We start from the raw sequence: 16,479 nt of genomic DNA, 5'->3' as shown, positions 1-16,479 counted from the left end.
ACACTTTTAGTTTTTCACTATTTTGAGGTTAGATTGTGCATGGTCTGGTGATCAAGTGATTGCAGGTTCTAATCCCCGAAGAAAACTAATAAAAATTGCAAGAAATCTGATACAATTAAAAAAGCAAGAATTTTTTTTAAATCACTCTGCTTTTTGCCAAATATACTGTAAATCTAAATGTGCACCCCATCTTGACTGATAAAAACAGAAATCTAGTAATTTTTGCAAATTTATTAAAAAGAAAAACTGAACATGGTCATAAGTATTCAGACCCTTTGCTCAGTGTTGAGTAGAAGCACAGTCATGAGTCTTCTTGGGAATGGTGCAACAAGTTTTTCACAACTGGATTTGGGGATCCTCTGCCATTCTTCCTTGAAGATCCTCTCCAGTTCCGTCAGGTTGGATGGTGAATGTTGATGGACAGCCATTTCCAGGTCTCTCCAGAGATGCTCAATTGGGTTTAGGTCAGGGCTCTGGCTGGGCCAGTCAAGAATGGTCAAACAGTTGTTCTGAAGCCGCTCCTTTGTTATTTTAGCTGTGTGCTTAGGGTCATTGTCATGTTGGAAGGTGAACCTTCAGTCAAGTCTGAGGTCCAGAGCACTCTGGAAGAGGTTTTCACCCAGGATATCCCTGTACTTGACCACATTCATGTTTCCTTCAATGACAACCAGTTGTCCTGTCCCTGCAGCTGAAAAACACCCCCATAACATGATGCTGCCACCACCATGTTTCACTGTTGGGATTGTATTGGGCAGGTGAGGAGCAGTGCCTGGTCTTCTCTACACATACCAATTAGAATGATCACCAAAAAGGTCTATCTTCATCTAATCAGACCAGAAAATCTTATTTCCCATAGCCTGGGAGTCCTTCATGTGTATTTTTTAGCAAACTCTATGAGGGCTTTCATATGTCTTGCACTCCTTCTCCACTCATGGTTAGTGGTTGAGTGAAGCCATTTATTGTCAAACTACTGTGTTTTCTCTTTTTAAATCATAATGTTAATCCAAAACATCCAAATGACCCTGATCAAAAGTTTACATACTCTGGTGATTTTGGCCTGATTTTGGCCTGATAACATGTACAGAAGTTTAAACAAATGGGTTTGAATGGCTACTAAAGGTAATATCCTCACCTGTGATCTGTTAGCTTTTATGCACACACACACAGGGTGAGTTTCTGGGATTCAGAATTGGCTCATGCATCTTTCATCCAGCCACTGACGTTTCTGGATTGTGAGACATGGGGAAAGCAAAAGAATTGTCAATGGATCTATGGGAAAAGGTAGTTGAACTGTATAAAACAGGAAAGGGATCCAAAACGATATTCAAGGAATTGATAATGCCAGTCAGCAGCGTTCAAACTGTAATTAACAAATTGAAAATCAGGAGCTCTGTAAAAACAAAACCACGGTCAGGTAGACCAACAAAAATGTTGTCCAATTGTTTGGGATGCAAAGAAAAAACCCACAAATAACAGCAGCAGAAATACTGGACTCTGAAAACTGGCTGTTTCAAGATGTACAATAAGGAGGCACTTGAAGAAAAATGGGCTGCATGGTCGAGTCGCCAGAAGAAAGCCATTACTGCACAAATGCCACAAAGTATAATGTGCAAAACAGCACAGAGACGAGCCTCAAAACTTCTGGAACAAGGTAATTTGGAGTGATGAGACCAAAATTGAACTTTTTGGACACAACCATAACTGTTACATTTGGAGTGAGGTCAACAAGGCCTATGATGAAAGTAACACATGGTTTTCTTCTGGCGACTCGACCATGCAGCCCATTTTTTTCAAGTGCCTCCTTATTATCTTAAAATAGCCACACCACCAGTTTTCAGAGAGTTCAGCATTTCACCTGATGTTATTTTTTGGGTTTTTTTGTTTTTACAGAGCCCCTGATTTTCCATTTGCTAATCACAGTTTGAACGCTGCTGACTGGCATTATCAATTCCTTGGATATCTTTTTGTATCCATTTCCTGTTTTATACAGTTCAGCTACCTTTTCCCGTAGATCCGTTGACAATTCTTTTGCTTTCCCCATGACTCACAATCCAGAAACGTCAGTGGCTGGATGGAAGATGCAAGAGTCAGTCTGGATCCCAGAAATTCACTCAGCTTTTATGCACACACACTGATTACAAGCAAACAGGTCACAGGTGAGGATGTTAGTAGCCATTCAAACCCATTTTTGTCAACTTCTGTGCATGTTATCAGGCCATAACACCAGGGTATGTGAAGTTTTGATCAGAGTCATTTGGATGGTTTGGGTTGTCATTATGATTTAAAAAGAGAAAACACAGTAGTTTGACAATAAATGGCTTCAACCACTAACCATGAGTGGAGAAAAAGTGTTGGTGTTATCATTCATATTCTCTGATAAAAAGCCAAGAAAGCCAACATTCCGCCGTGGTATGTAAACTTTTGACCACAATGGTATATATATACTGTATATATAATCTTTTAAGTTTGGTACTGTCGAGGAGAATCATATTTCAGGGTCATTTTCCAACACATTTGCTGCAAAATCAAAACCCTCCAAAAAATTTTCAGGGTTTTTTTTCAGTACATTATACGGTAAAATGAATGTTGCAATTGTAAACTACAACTCTCCATATGTCTATGTGGACAGAAATTAAAAAAATATGATCTTAGGAAGAAGCAAAACAAGATTAAAAAAATTAAGTGAAAAGGCAAAAAAATAAAATACATTTATATATATATATGTATATATATATATATATATATATATATATATATATATATATATATACATATATATATCTGCTGGTCGAGATAGGGTAAGGGGACATTGTAAAAAAAAAGTGGGCCAAAATTCCTTCAGAATGACATGAGACATTGATTGTATACACAGCATTCTGCATGTTTGGTTAGTTTTTGGCAATTTGTCATGCTTCACTCCATCTGAGGTTGGATTTACTTAATTTTAAGACAATATTAATATTATGACCTGATACATAAAACCATAGAATTCAAAGGGGGTGTACTTATTTTTTTCTTATTACCCCATATCATGTTGTTACATGTCAATGTTCTCTTCTCCTAGTGATGGAAATAAATGGTCTTATACAAAGCCGAGAACTGATAAAAGCCTTTGAAAACATAAAACTGACGGAAGATAAACTCCTGGAGGACTGTGGTGCCAACGACTTCAACGAGAACGTGACCGAGTTCACCATACGGGGCCGCGACGTGGACTTGCTCTACGGATCCCTCTTCAATATGATGAGGTCCATCGTGAAGGATTCTCTTGGCCAAGACCAGGTGGATGAACCATTGATCTCCTCCGTGGTCTCTGTCATTAAGAAAGAAGCAGAAACCCACAAACATCCAATAAAGACCCCTGCACATTCTGAAATCCCCCTCCTTGGCCAACCAAGGGGATGGAAAAAGTTATGGAAACAGGCGGTAAGGGACAGTGTGAGCAAAAGGGTAGCGTTCCTGCCCCTGAGGGACGAAGAGAAGGGCTGGCTTCCGACTCACCTGGAGACCCTCAAGTCAATGACTATGGAAGACTTGAAGAAAGTGAAGAATTCCCTGAGAGTGCTGTACCCTGAGGACTACGACGTGTGCGGCACCTACGTGAGGAGTTATCAGGACGCTCTGACCTCACACCTACAGAAAAATGTCCTCCCCGCGGCCTCGGAGTTCAGTCAACTGTACGGTCTGCTGGACTGGATAATGAATCAGTATGGAAGGTAGGACAAAATAATACAGGCCATGTGGGGGTTAAAAATAAAATAATGATCTGTTGTCCAAAATAGATACAAAGTACAAAATCAGAATAGAAAATATCTTCTGCTGTAGATTTAAAGGGAACTTGTAATCATAAAACAACCTAATGTTTTTATCAGTATTTTATATTAAATGATTTGTCCCCCATGCCACAATGTTTATAAAAATAACAGAACTAAGTCTCGCAATTCTCATTATAGAGTCTAACTTCCTGTTTCAGGAAATCCACATTAACAGCAATCAGATGATTCAGACCCTGTATTATGTATAAAGCATCTAATGCGCATATGCAAAGATCATTGTGAAGGGAGGGGGAGGAGGTGAGCTTTGACATCGCCTATCGTGAATGGTGGATCCTGTGTTATCTACTGTATATAGAGGTGTTATCAGTCATTGTATAAGAGGAGGTGAGATGTGACATCACCTATTGTGAATGATCCTGTGTTATCTATTGTATATAGAAGTGTTATCAGCCATTGTACAGGAGGAGGAGGTGAGCTGTGACATCACCTATTGAGAATGGTGGATCCTGTATTATCTACTGTATATAGAAGTGTTATCAGTCATTGTACAGGAGGAGGAGGTGAGCTGTGACATCACCTATTATGAATGATGGATCCTGTGTTATCTAATGTATATAGAGGTGTTATCAGTCATTGTACAGGAGGAGGAGGTGAGCTGTGACATCAGCTATTGTGAATGATGGATCCTGTTTTATCAGTCATTATACAGGAGGAGGAGGTGAGCTGAGACATCACCTATTGTAAGTGGTGGATCCTGTGTTATCTACTGTGTATAGAGGTGTTATCAGTCATTGTACAGGAGGAGGAGGTGAGCTGTGACATCACCTATTATGAATGGTAGATGCTGTGTTATCTACTGTATATAGATGTGTTATCAGTAATTATACAGGATGAGAAGGTGAGCTATAGCACCAGCTATTGTGAATGATGGATCCTGTGTTATCAGTCATTATACAGGAGGAGGAGGTGAGCTGTGACATCACCTATTATGAATGGTGGATGCTGTGTTATCTACTGTATATAGATGTGTTATCAGTAATTATACAGGATGAGAAGGTGAGCTATAGCATCAGCTATTGTGAATGATGGATCCTGTGTTATCAGTCATTATACAGGAGGGGGAGGAGGTGAGCTGTGACATCACCTATTATGAATGGTGGATGCTATGTTATCTACTGTATATAGATGTGTTATCAGTAATTATACAGGATGAGGAGGTGAGCTGTGACATCACCTATTGTGAATCGTGGATCCTGTGTTATATACTGTATATAGAAGTGTTATCAGTCAGTATACAGGATGAGGTGAGCTGTGACATCACATATTGTGAACAGTGGATCCTGTGGTATCTACTGTATATAGAGGTGTTATCAGTCATTGTACAGGAGGAGGAGGTGAGCTGTGACATCACCTATTGTGAATGGTGGATCCTGTGTTGTCAGTCATTGTATCACATTATCTGCACACGTTTGTAAATCACTAAAAATTACTCATTTTGGTTTATTTTAGTAGAGATCTTGATATGAAAAGAACCATTGCCAAAAATATTTAAAAAATACATACAGCACAAAAACTATATTTACAGGATGGTCATTTTCAGATGATAGATTCCCTAGATCCTGAGCAGAGACCCATGACACGGATCTAGTAGAGGCTCTGGAGATACTTGCTGTGCCTGGACCCCGATAGCTATGGTGACCCTACAACACTTGTGCCCAGTAGGATGTTAGCAGTGACATATGGCCAGTGCGGCTCCAGTCACTGGATCTGATGCTTCACGCCCCACCTCTGCTGTGGAGGAAACAATCCTTTCTGTGACCATTGCCAATAGGTCTGGAGCTTTGTCCCCGGATCCCGGCTCAGCCAGATATGTAAGAAGATGAATGGAGCGAGCGCAGCATGCACCGTCATGTCTGCAATCACAGGTCCCATTCCTGAGACACAGGCAGGGAAAACTATAAATGTGCCTTATTAAATGAAGCCGTAGGATAAAACGTTGCCATTTTCCCCATTAGGAAAAAGTGTCCTCGTCCGCACTTCCCAACAACCTGTAAATCCCCTTTCCCTGTAGGATCCCGGCAGATATTCAGAAAGCTCTGAGTTACTAGAAAATCCATCATGTGTAATATAGTAACAAAAAGGAGGGGAGCGGAGGGCGATGCAGCTGCAGTATAACAGTTCTCCCTGGTTCTCACACTATAGAGCTGCCATAGTTGTCCCTTATTTTTCTATAAAGGATACTTTTCTCTAATTTTACCAATGTGATCAGACTCAAAGACTCAACTTTACTGGACAGTTTTGCGTTAAGGTGGATTCTTTTTTGGTATGATCTAAATGAAGGGTCATTTCATTTGCCTTTTGCAGAATGCTAGCAATGAAGCTTTCCCATCATGCATCACACTGTAGACAGAGCTCCAAATCCCCTGCATCCCCCCAAAGCATCCAAAGAGTTAGATAATAAAATTCTGCTTACCTGGAGTCACCACTGGGGGGAGCTAACTGCAGACAGGTATTCATATGCAAAGAGCTCCCTCTGGTGGTGGTTGCAAGTGGCTGCAGTTTTATGTTAAACTGAGAAAAATAGCAGATTATCTTCTGCAACCTCAAACCAGTGCTGTAAAGGGTTACACGGCGCAGATCAAGCATCAGTTGTAGTTTGGGCTTCTTACATGGAACAAAGGGACCTTTTAAGCCCAGGACAAAGGGGCAATCTTGACCACTTTACCCCTGACTAAGCCCTACAGGGAGCAGCAGGATCACATACTGTATCCCTCTGTCATGACTCCAGGATCCGGCCTGCTCAGAGTGTGGGGTTCTCCATGATGTTTCTGCATTTATCATTTCAGGTCTGTTTAGTTAATTTCTTGTTTTCCCCATAGCAGACATTAATAACACAAAGGTTGGGTATCGCTCCTAATCCTACGCACCGTGACTAATGATCCAGCCACGGAGCCTCGTGTTCTGCAAATAAAACATCGTCCCCAACACTTTGTTTTTCACGTCGTTACTAGTTTGAGCTTCGTGTCAGCGCCGTGATGTCACTGGGTATAAGATAATGTATATACTATCTATATACTCAATGTATCCAATGAATGGTATATAGTCCGTATACCGCTTCTCCTGGTTCATGGATAAAATGCCAGAACTACAGTAAAGACTGACACTGCAAAGACAGAAAACGCATAGAACCAGCATCACTGCTGTTCATGGCTGTACTGTACCTAATAAAGCAGCTGTATATGTCATTGGGGATCTACGCGGGTGTGAACTGGGCCACATTGCCGGCAGAGCAATACTGTTAGGAGGCTAATGAATTACCTTGTTGGATTTGCCAGTGGAGCGGCCGGGTCAGTGATGACATCACACTTGCACAGTGATGTCACTGGTCGGCCTCCCAGGCTGCTGTCGTCCTCTGTATCCGCTCTAATTCAAGGTAAAGGACCTGGAGAACTCTGTATAGCAATGACTCGTGTTGCTCCCCGTGCCCCAAAACCAAGAATTGTCCTTACAGTCGATTACATACTGAGCACCACAAGGAAAAACACAAAAACTGAGCTTGGGTTTAAGTTGGTATACACAAAGCACATAAGCACATGTTCACTAAACAGAAAGAAAATAGTCATAAACCTGCTGTAAATAAAGAAGTAACAAACAAAAGTGCATGTAAATAACACAGGGTTCTGAGTAACACTGGTTTAAATTAAAAAAAAAAAAGCATAAAAGCCATCCCACCAGTGCCAAGGTGACCCTGAGGTTGCAAGGTGAACATTATGCAACAAGGTGACCCTTAGATGACAAGGTGACCCTGACCCTTAGATGACAAGGTGACCCTTAGATGACAAGGTGACCCTTAGGTGACAGGGTGACCCTTATGTGACCCTTAGATGGCAAAGTGACCCTGAGGTTACAAGGTGACCCTTAGATGACAAGGTGACCCTGATCCTTAGATGACAAGGTGACCCTGACCCTAAGGTGACCCTTAGATGGCAAGGTGACCCTTAGGTGACAAGATGACCATTAGGCGACAAGGTGACCCTTAGGTGACAAGGTGACCCTTCAATGACAAGGTAACCCTGTGTTATTTGGATGCACTTTACCTTTTTCCTTCTTTAGTTATTCAGGGTTTATGACTTGTAGGTTTTGAGCACCACAAGGGTCACATGTATTGGTGCAACAATCAGCCTCTGCTTCTGCAGCGCCCCAGAGTCCTGGTCGTTGCAGTAATGTCGTTCTTCCACCAGGGGGGAGTGATGTTACGTCTGATGGTACCAAAGGAATTCACCTTACCAGGTATCACAGCCACACACACACTTCTCACTCCAGTCCACCTGGGGGAGCTAAGGGTTCTATCTACTAGGCCACTCCTCACATAGGGTAAAACTGGTGGGTTGGTTAGGAAGTTAGTCAATCGGAGGAGAGGAGAGTTCCTGGCTGGGGACCGATGAGGAAAGGTCTCCAGGTCGAGCTGGCTGGGGTGATCCCTGTTGTGAATTCTGTGGCTGAATTCACTTCTGTGGTCACAAGTGGTATTGCAGTCTCTGGGCTTCCTCCCTCAGGTGTTTTGGTGAGCTCGTTGGCTGCTTTGCTATTTAGCTCCACCTGAGTCTGTCTTCCTTGCTCCTTGTCAATGTTCCAGTGTTGGATCTGAGCTACTGCATCTTTCCTTGGGCCTGCTGCTCTGCTAGATAAGTGCTTCTAGTTTGTTTTCTGTTTTTTCTGTCCAGCTTGCTATTAACTTTTGCTGGAAGCTCTGAGAAGCAAAGGGGTGCACCGCCGTGCTGTTAGTTCGGCACGGTGGGTCTTTTTGCCCCTTTGCGTGGTTTTCGTTTTAGGGTTTTTTGTAGACTGCATAGTTCTCTTTGCTATCCTCGCTCTGTCTAGAATATCGGGCCTCACTTTGCTGAATCTATTTCATTCCTACGTTTGTCTTTTCATCTTGCTAACAGTCATTATATGTGGGGGGCTGCCTATTCCTTTGGGGTATTTCTCGGAGGTAAGTCAGGCTTGTATTTCTATCTTCAGGCTAGTCAGCTCCTCAGGCAGTGCCGAGTTGCATAGGTAGTGATAGGCGCAATCCACTGCTGCTTATAGTTGTGTGAGGATAGATCAGGTACTGCAGTCTACAGAGATTCCACGTCTCAGAGCTCGTCCTATTGTTTTTGGTTATTGCCAGATCTCTGTATGTGCGCTGATTACTGCACGCTGTGTAGCCTGATTGCCAGCCATAACAGTACAAGGAGCCACACCAATGATTCCCAATAGAGGGAAAAAAGAAATCCTGACATCATTTTTTTTTCTTAGCTCTGTCTTCAGTCTTTTTTTTCCCCTAGACATTAGAGTGCTTCAGGACACAGCTGTGGACATGGATATTCAGGCTCTGTGCTCCTCAATGGATAATCTCGTTGTAAATGTACAAAAGATTCAAGATACTATTGATCAGAAATCGATGCTAGAACCAAGAATTCCGATTCCTGATTTGTTTTTTGGTGACAGAACTAAATTCCTGAGCTTCAGAAATAATTGTAAGCTATTTTTGGCCTTGAAACCTCATTCTTCTGGTAATCCTATTCAACAGGTTTTGATTATTATTTCTTTTTTGCGCGGCGACCCACAGGACTGGGCGTTTTCTCTTGCACCAGGAGATTCTGCATTGAGTAATGTTGATGCATTTTTCCAGGCGCTGGGATTGCTTTACGATGAGCCTAATTCAGTGGATCAGGCTGAGAAAAATCTGCTGGCTTTATGCCAGGGTCAGGATGATGTAGAAGTATATTGTCAGAAATTTAGGAAGTGGTCAGTACTCACTCTGTGGAATGAATCTGCACTAGCGGCTTTGTTCAGAAAGGGTCTCTCTGAAGCTCTTAAGGATGTAATGGTGGGATTTCCTATGCCTGCTGGTTTGAATGAGTCTATGTCCTTGGCCATTCAGATCGGTCGTCGCTTGCGCGAGCGTAAATCTGTGCACCATCTGGCGGTATTGTCTGAGAGTAAACCTGAGCCTATGCAGTGCGACAGGACTATGACTAAAGTAGAACGGCAAGAACACAGACGTCTGAACAGACTGTGTTTCTATTGTGGTGATTCTACTCATGCTATTTCTAATTGTCCTAAACGCACTAGGCGGTTCGATAGCTCTGCCGTTATTGGTACTGTACAGTCCAAATTCCTTTTGTCCATTACCTTAATGTGCTCTTTGTCATCGTATTCTGTCATGGCGTTTGTGGATTCAGGCGCTGCCCTGAATCTGATGGATTTGGATTATGCTAAACGTTGTGGATTTTTCTTGGAGCCTTTGCGGTGTCCTATTCCGTTGAGAGGAATTGATGCTACACCTTTGGCCAAGAATAAGCCTCAGTACTGGGCCCAGCTGACCATGTGCATTGCTCCTGCACATCAGGAAGTTATTCGCTTTCTGGTACTGCATAATTTGCATGATGTGGTCGTGTTGGGGTTGCCATGGCTACAAACCCATAATCCAGTATTGGATTGGAACTCTATGTCGGTAACCAGCTGGGGTTGTCAGGGAGTACATGGTGATGTTCCATTTTTGTCTATTTCGTCATCCATTCCTTCTGACATCCCAGAGTTCTTGTCGGACTTTCAGGATGTATTTGAAGAGTCCAAGTCTGATGCCCTACCTCCGCATAGGAATTGTGATTGTGCTATCGATTTGATTCCTGGTAGTAAATTCCCTAAGGGTCGTTTATTTAATTTGTCCGTACCTGAACACACCGCTATGCGCAGTTATGTGAAGGAGTCCCTGGAGAAGGGACATATTCGCCCATCGTCGTCACCATTGGGAGCAGGGTTCTTTTTTGTAGCCAAGAAGGATGGTTCGCTAAGACCGTGTATTGATTACCGCCTTCTTAATAAGATCACTGTTAAGTTTCAGTATCCCTTGCCATTGATTTCTGACTTGTTTGCTCGGATTAAGGGGGCTAGTTGGTTTACTAAGATTGATCTTCGTGGTGCGTATAATCTGGTGAGAATCAGGCAGGGAGATGAATGGAAAACGGCATTTAATACGCCCGAGGGTCATTTTGAGTATCTGGTGATGCCGTTCGGACTTGCCAATGCTCCATCTGTTTTTCAGTCTTTTATGCATGACATTTTCCGTGAGTATCTGGATAAATTCTTGATTGTTTACTTGGATGACATTTTGATCTTCTCAGATGATTGGGAGTCTCATGTGAAGCAAGTCAGAATGGTTTTCCAGGTACTGCGTGCTAATTCCTTGTTCGTGAAGGGATCAAAGTGTCTCTTCGGTGTGCAGAAAGTTTCATTTTTGGGGTTCATCTTTTCCCCTTCTACTATCGAGATGGATCCGGTTAAGGTTCAGGCCATCCAGGATTGGACTCAGCCGACATCTCTAAAAAGTCTGCAGAAATTCCTGGGCTTTGCTAATTTTTATCGTCGCTTCATCTGTAATTTTTCTAGCATTGCCAGACCATTGACCGATTTGACCAAGAAGGGTGCTGATTTGGTTAATTGGTCTTCTGCTGCCGTGGAAGCTTTTCAGGAGTTGAAGCGTCGTTTTTGCTGTGCCCCTGTGTTGTGTCAGCCTGATGTTTCTCTTCCGTTCCAGGTCGAGGTTGATGCTTCTGAGATTGGTGCAGGGGCGGTTTTGTCACAGAGAGGTTCTGGTTGCTCAGTGTTCAAACCATGTGCTTTCTTTTCCAGGAAATTTTCTGCTGCTGAGCGTAATTATGATGTGGGCAACCGAGAGTTGCTGGCCATGAAGTGGGCATTCGAGGAGTGGCGTCATTGGCTTGAGGGTGCTAAGCATCGCGTGGTGGTTTTGACTGATCATAAGAACCTTACTTATCTTGAGTCTGCCAAGCGCTTGAATCCTAGACAGGCCCGTTGGTCGTTATTTTTTGCTCGTTTTGATTTTGTGATTTCATACCTTCCGGGCTCTAAAAATGTGAAGGCGGATGCTCTGTCTAGGAGTTTTGTGCCCGACTCTCCGGGGTTATCTGAGCCGGCGAGTATCCTCAAGGAAGGAGTCATTGTGTCTGCCATCTCCCCTGATTTGCGGAGAGTGTTGCAGAAATTTCAGGCTAATAAACCTGATCGTTGTCCGGCCGAGAAACTGTTCGTCCCTGATAGGTGGACTAGTAAAGTTATCTCTGAACTTCATTGTTCGGTGCTGGCCGGTCATCCAGGAATCTTTGGTACCAGGGAGTTGGTTGCTAGATCCTTCTGGTGGCCATCTCTGTCGCGGGATGTGCGTGCTTTTGTGCAGTCCTGTGGAATTTGTGCTAGGGCTAAGCCCTGCTGTTCACGTGCCAGTGGGTTGCTTTTGCCCTTGCCGGTCCCGAAGAGGCCTTGGACACATATTTCGATGGATTTCATTTCTGACCTTCCCGTTTCTCAAAAAATGTCGGTCATTTGGGTGGTCTGTGATCGCTTTTCTAAAATGGTCCATCTGGTGCCTTTGGTTAAATTGCCTTCCTCCTCTGATTTGGTGCCTTTGTTCTTCCAGCATGTGGTTCGTTTACATGGCATTCCTGAGAATATTGTTTCTGACAGAGGTTCCCAGTTTGTCTCGAGGTTCTGGCGAGCCTTTTGTTGTAGGATGGGCATTGACCTATCTTTCTCCTCGGCCTTCCATCCTCAGACTAATGGCCAGACCGAACGAACCAATCAGACCTTGGAAACATATCTGAGATGTTTTGTTTCCGCTGACCAGGATGATTGGGTGTCATTTTTGCCGTTGGCTGAGTTCGCCCTTAATAATCGGGCCAGCTCGGCTACCTTGGTCTCTCCATTTTTCTGCAATTCTGGGTTCCATCCTCGTTTCTCTTCAGGACAGGTTGAGTCTTCGGACTGTCCTGGTGTGGATTCTGTGGTGGACAGGTTGCAGCAGATCTGGACTCAGGTAGTGGACAATTTGACCTTGTCCCAGGAGAAGGCTCAGCTTTTCGCTAATCGCAGACGCCGTGTGGGACCCCGACTTCGTGTTGGGGATCTGGTTTGGTTATCTTCTCGTCATATTCCTATGAAGGTTTCCTCTCCTAAATTTAAACCTCGTTTTATTGGTCCGTATAGGATTTCTGAGATTCTCAATCCGGTGTCTTTTCGTCTGATCCTCCCAGACTCCTTTTCCATACATAATGTATTCCATAGGTCGTTGTTGAGGAGATACGTGGCACCTATGGTTCCATCTGTGGAGCCTCCTGCCCCTGTTTTGGTGGAGGGGGAATTGGAGTATATTGTGGAGAAGATTTTGGATTCTCGTGTCTCTAGACGGAAACTCCAGTATCTGGTCAAATGGAAGGGTTATGCTCAGGAAGATAATTCCTGGGTTTTTGCCTCTGATGTCCATGCCCCAGATCTTGTTCGTGCCTTTCATGTGGCTCATCCTGGTCGGCCTGGGGGTTCTGGTGAGGGTTCGGTGACCCCTCCTCAAGGGGGGGGTACTGTTGTGAATTCTGTGGCTGAATTCACTTCTGTGGTCACAAGTGGTATTGCAGTCTCTGGGCTTCCTCCCTCAGGTGTTTTGGTGAGCTCGTTGGCTGCCTTGCTATTTAGCTCCACCTGAGTCTGTCTTCCTTGCTCCTTGTCAATGTTCCAGTGTTGGATCTGAGCTACTGCATCTTTCCTTGGGCCTGCTGCTCTGCTAGATAAGTGCTTCTAGTTTGTTTTCTGTTTTTTCTGTCCAGCTTGCTATTAACTTTTGCTGGAAGCTCTGAGAAGCAAAGGGGTGCACCGCCGTGCTGTTAGTTCGGCACGGTGGGTCTTTTTGCCCCTTTGCGTGGTTTTCGTTTTAGGGTTTTTTGTAGACTGCATAGTTCTCTTTGCTATCCTCGCTCTGTCTAGAATATCGGGCCTCACTTTGCTGAATCTATTTCATTCCTACGTTTGTCTTTTCATCTTGCTAACAGTCATTATATGTGGGGGGCTGCCTATTCCTTTGGGGTATTTCTCTGAGGTAAGTCAGGCTTGTATTTCTATCTTCAGGCTAGTCAGCTCCTCAGGCAGTGCCGAGTTGCATAGGTAGTGATAGGCGCAATCCACTGCTGCTTATAGTTGTGTGAGGATAGATCAGGTACTGCAGTCTACAGAGATTCCACGTCTCAGAGCTCGTCCTATTGTTTTTGGTTATTGCCAGATCTCTGTATGTGCGCTGATTACTGCACGCTGTGTAGCCTGATTGCCAGCCATAACAGATCCCTGGTCAGATCCAGACTGAAGTCTGAGGAGGAGAGAAAGAAGGACACAGAGCTGCACCTGCAACCCATGCGGCAGCATCCTAAGAAAGGACGAGAAAGGAATTGTGCTGTAGTGAGTGAGAAAAGAAGTCATAGCAACAGGAGTGAAACATCAGTGGGAGACCAGCTAGAAGCAGGCTGCCTCCTTCTAGAGCGCGGGCCGGTGGCCGGAACACCGAGGGAGTAACAGACTCTACGCTTTACTTCAGAGACCGGCAGGGCAGTCAATTCCAAGTTGGCTGTCCGACCTAAATACCTAAGCAGACACGGTGGCAATTTTGGAGGAGGAGCGTCTCTAGGGTCCCTATAAAATAACCTCAGACCACCACCATCATACGGATTGGTCCTATCCATCTGGGAGACAGAGAGAGAGAAGTAACAACAGTGAGGACCTTATGGTAGCTAATGCAAGTAGGGACCTACTACGTTACTGTGCGCAAGGGGAAGGCTACTGATTTCCACCTGGATAAGGGGACTCTGGAATTGCCATAAGACCGGCCGGACCCTGCCTACCCTGTCATCCGGCACCCTGGACTCTGGATGCTGAAGCCTTCAGTAAAGATAAAGAGACTACATCCATTGTGTCGTTATTCGCCGTGCCTTACACCATCCACCATTATCTTACACTTCTGGGAAGCCCTGGGGAAATACTTCATCTGTGGGAAGGTATACCATCTAGCTGCCATAACATCACCCCAGCGTACCCCTAAGCAGCGTCGGTCACTCTGACCGAATACCACAGGTGGCGTCACGAACACTACCGTTTTCTACGAACTCTGCCTTTTATTGGGCGCCCCTCATAGGGCCACGGTCTGGGTCGGGCCACCGTGACATCCTCGCTGAGGGAACTGAAGGACCCAGTACTGAGTACCCCATTGCCCTTACGTGGGGGCAATCCACTTCCCCCAAAAGTATGCACTTTTAGGGTATGTGCACACGCTGCGGATTTGGCCCTGCGGATCCGCAGCAGTTTTCCATGCGTTGTACACTACCATGTAAACCTATGGAAAACAAAATCCACAGTGCACATGCTGCAGAAAATTCCGTGTGGAAATGTAGCGTTGTTTATTCCGCAGCATGTCAATTCTTTGTGCGGATTCCGCAGCGTTTTACACCTGTTCCTTTATAGGAATCCGCAGGTGTAAAAATGTAGGTAAAATCCGCAGTGAATCCGCAACGTGTGCACATACCCTTACAATAATTTTCCATTTGCTGCCCTCCCCAACAAAAACCCATGATGCTGTTTTATAAAACATTCTCCAACTGTTTGTGTATGCAGCTCCACTGCAGATCTGTGTGTCTCTATGGTTGCAGCACCGTACAATAGAAGCTGTGCTGTTGAGTCCTTCTCCACCCTCTCTGCTTCTGCTTCATAGATAATTGGGGGATAGTGACGTCGGACGGATCAGACTACTTAAGGTTTGTCTGTAGTCTGTAACTATGGCAACACATTGGAGCTGTGAGCACAAAATAGTAGCACATTTTTATTCCAAGTTGTTACATTTCTTTAGATACATACATATATAAAAGATTGCATAAGTGCACACGCCAATCTTCATCATTTAAAGAGTTCCTGTCCCTTTCCATAAATATGATGTTTCCCCCAGGTGTGAATGCCGCGGTTCTCCTGAATCCAGGGATGTTTCTCTTTTGTTCCTGCGCCTCTCCGTTCCTGATATATGGCCTCTTCTTCTCTGTGCAAAAATATGGGCTTTTTAAAACAAGTGGGTGTGTCCTGAAGAAGAGGTGAGGATCACGCCCACTTGGCTAACAAGACTACATTTATATATAGGGAGGAAGAGGCCATATCTCAGGAACAGAGAGGCAAAGGATCAAAAGAGAAACGGCGCTGGATTCAGAAGAATAGCAGCATTTACATCAGGTGAAAAAGACATTTATGGAAAGTGATTGTACTTTCCCCTGTACCTAAAGGGTTAATATCCGTGGGTTAGATAGATTTACATTAGAAATCCAGCAGTGATTAATCCTTCGACGGCACACTGTGACACGTCCTCGGGCTGCATTAAGTGCTTTCTCTGTACCTATAATCACCGCTGGCGCACACTCCGCGCCTATCAGCCTCCACCGGGAGGAAAGTGCATTTATCAGCACAGTGCCAAGTCGGGGGGTAAGAAGGAGCTATGAGAGCCCCCTCCAAAATTGGATGAGTGTCACCCCCGACCGTCACCATGGCAACAGATCTGCCGCCATCTCTGGCAATCTGACATCTCGAGAGGGCAAAACGTCCCCAAAAATAAGGAAATCCTCTGGAAATGTAAACCGCGGACTCGTCCTCGTCTGGCAGCGACACTATCGCCATCGCTAATCGCCCGGACTGGTACTTTATGAAACTACAACTCCCAGCATGCCCTGCCAGATAATAGTTGGAGAAGACATTCATTGCATCCATTCTACACATGTGGTCAAAATTGTTGGCACTCCTCGTTTAATGACAGAAAAACCCACAGTGGTCACAGAAATAACTTGAA

The 16,479-nt window shown here is 44.4% G+C and overlaps 1 protein-coding gene across 2 annotated transcripts in view; it reads left to right on the top strand.

The window, feature by feature from the left end:
• EXOC3L4 (exocyst complex component 3 like 4) overlaps positions 1 to 16,479 on the top strand; it is a 164,272-nt gene that overhangs the window by 70,567 nt on the left and 77,226 nt on the right. For both annotated transcript variants that reach the window (XM_069737659.1, XM_069737666.1), the window contains exon 3: positions 3,065 to 3,716. In XM_069737659.1, the coding sequence (XP_069593760.1) occupies positions 3,065 to 3,716 (652 nt within the window). The remainder of the gene's footprint in view (positions 1 to 3,064; positions 3,717 to 16,479) is intronic.

The sequence above is a fragment of the Ranitomeya imitator genome, chromosome 1 (assembly GCF_032444005.1).
Source record: "Ranitomeya imitator isolate aRanImi1 chromosome 1, aRanImi1.pri, whole genome shotgun sequence".
Lineage (NCBI taxonomy): Eukaryota > Metazoa > Chordata > Amphibia > Anura > Dendrobatidae > Ranitomeya > Ranitomeya imitator.
This window is presented reverse-complemented; position numbering and strand designations above follow the sequence as displayed.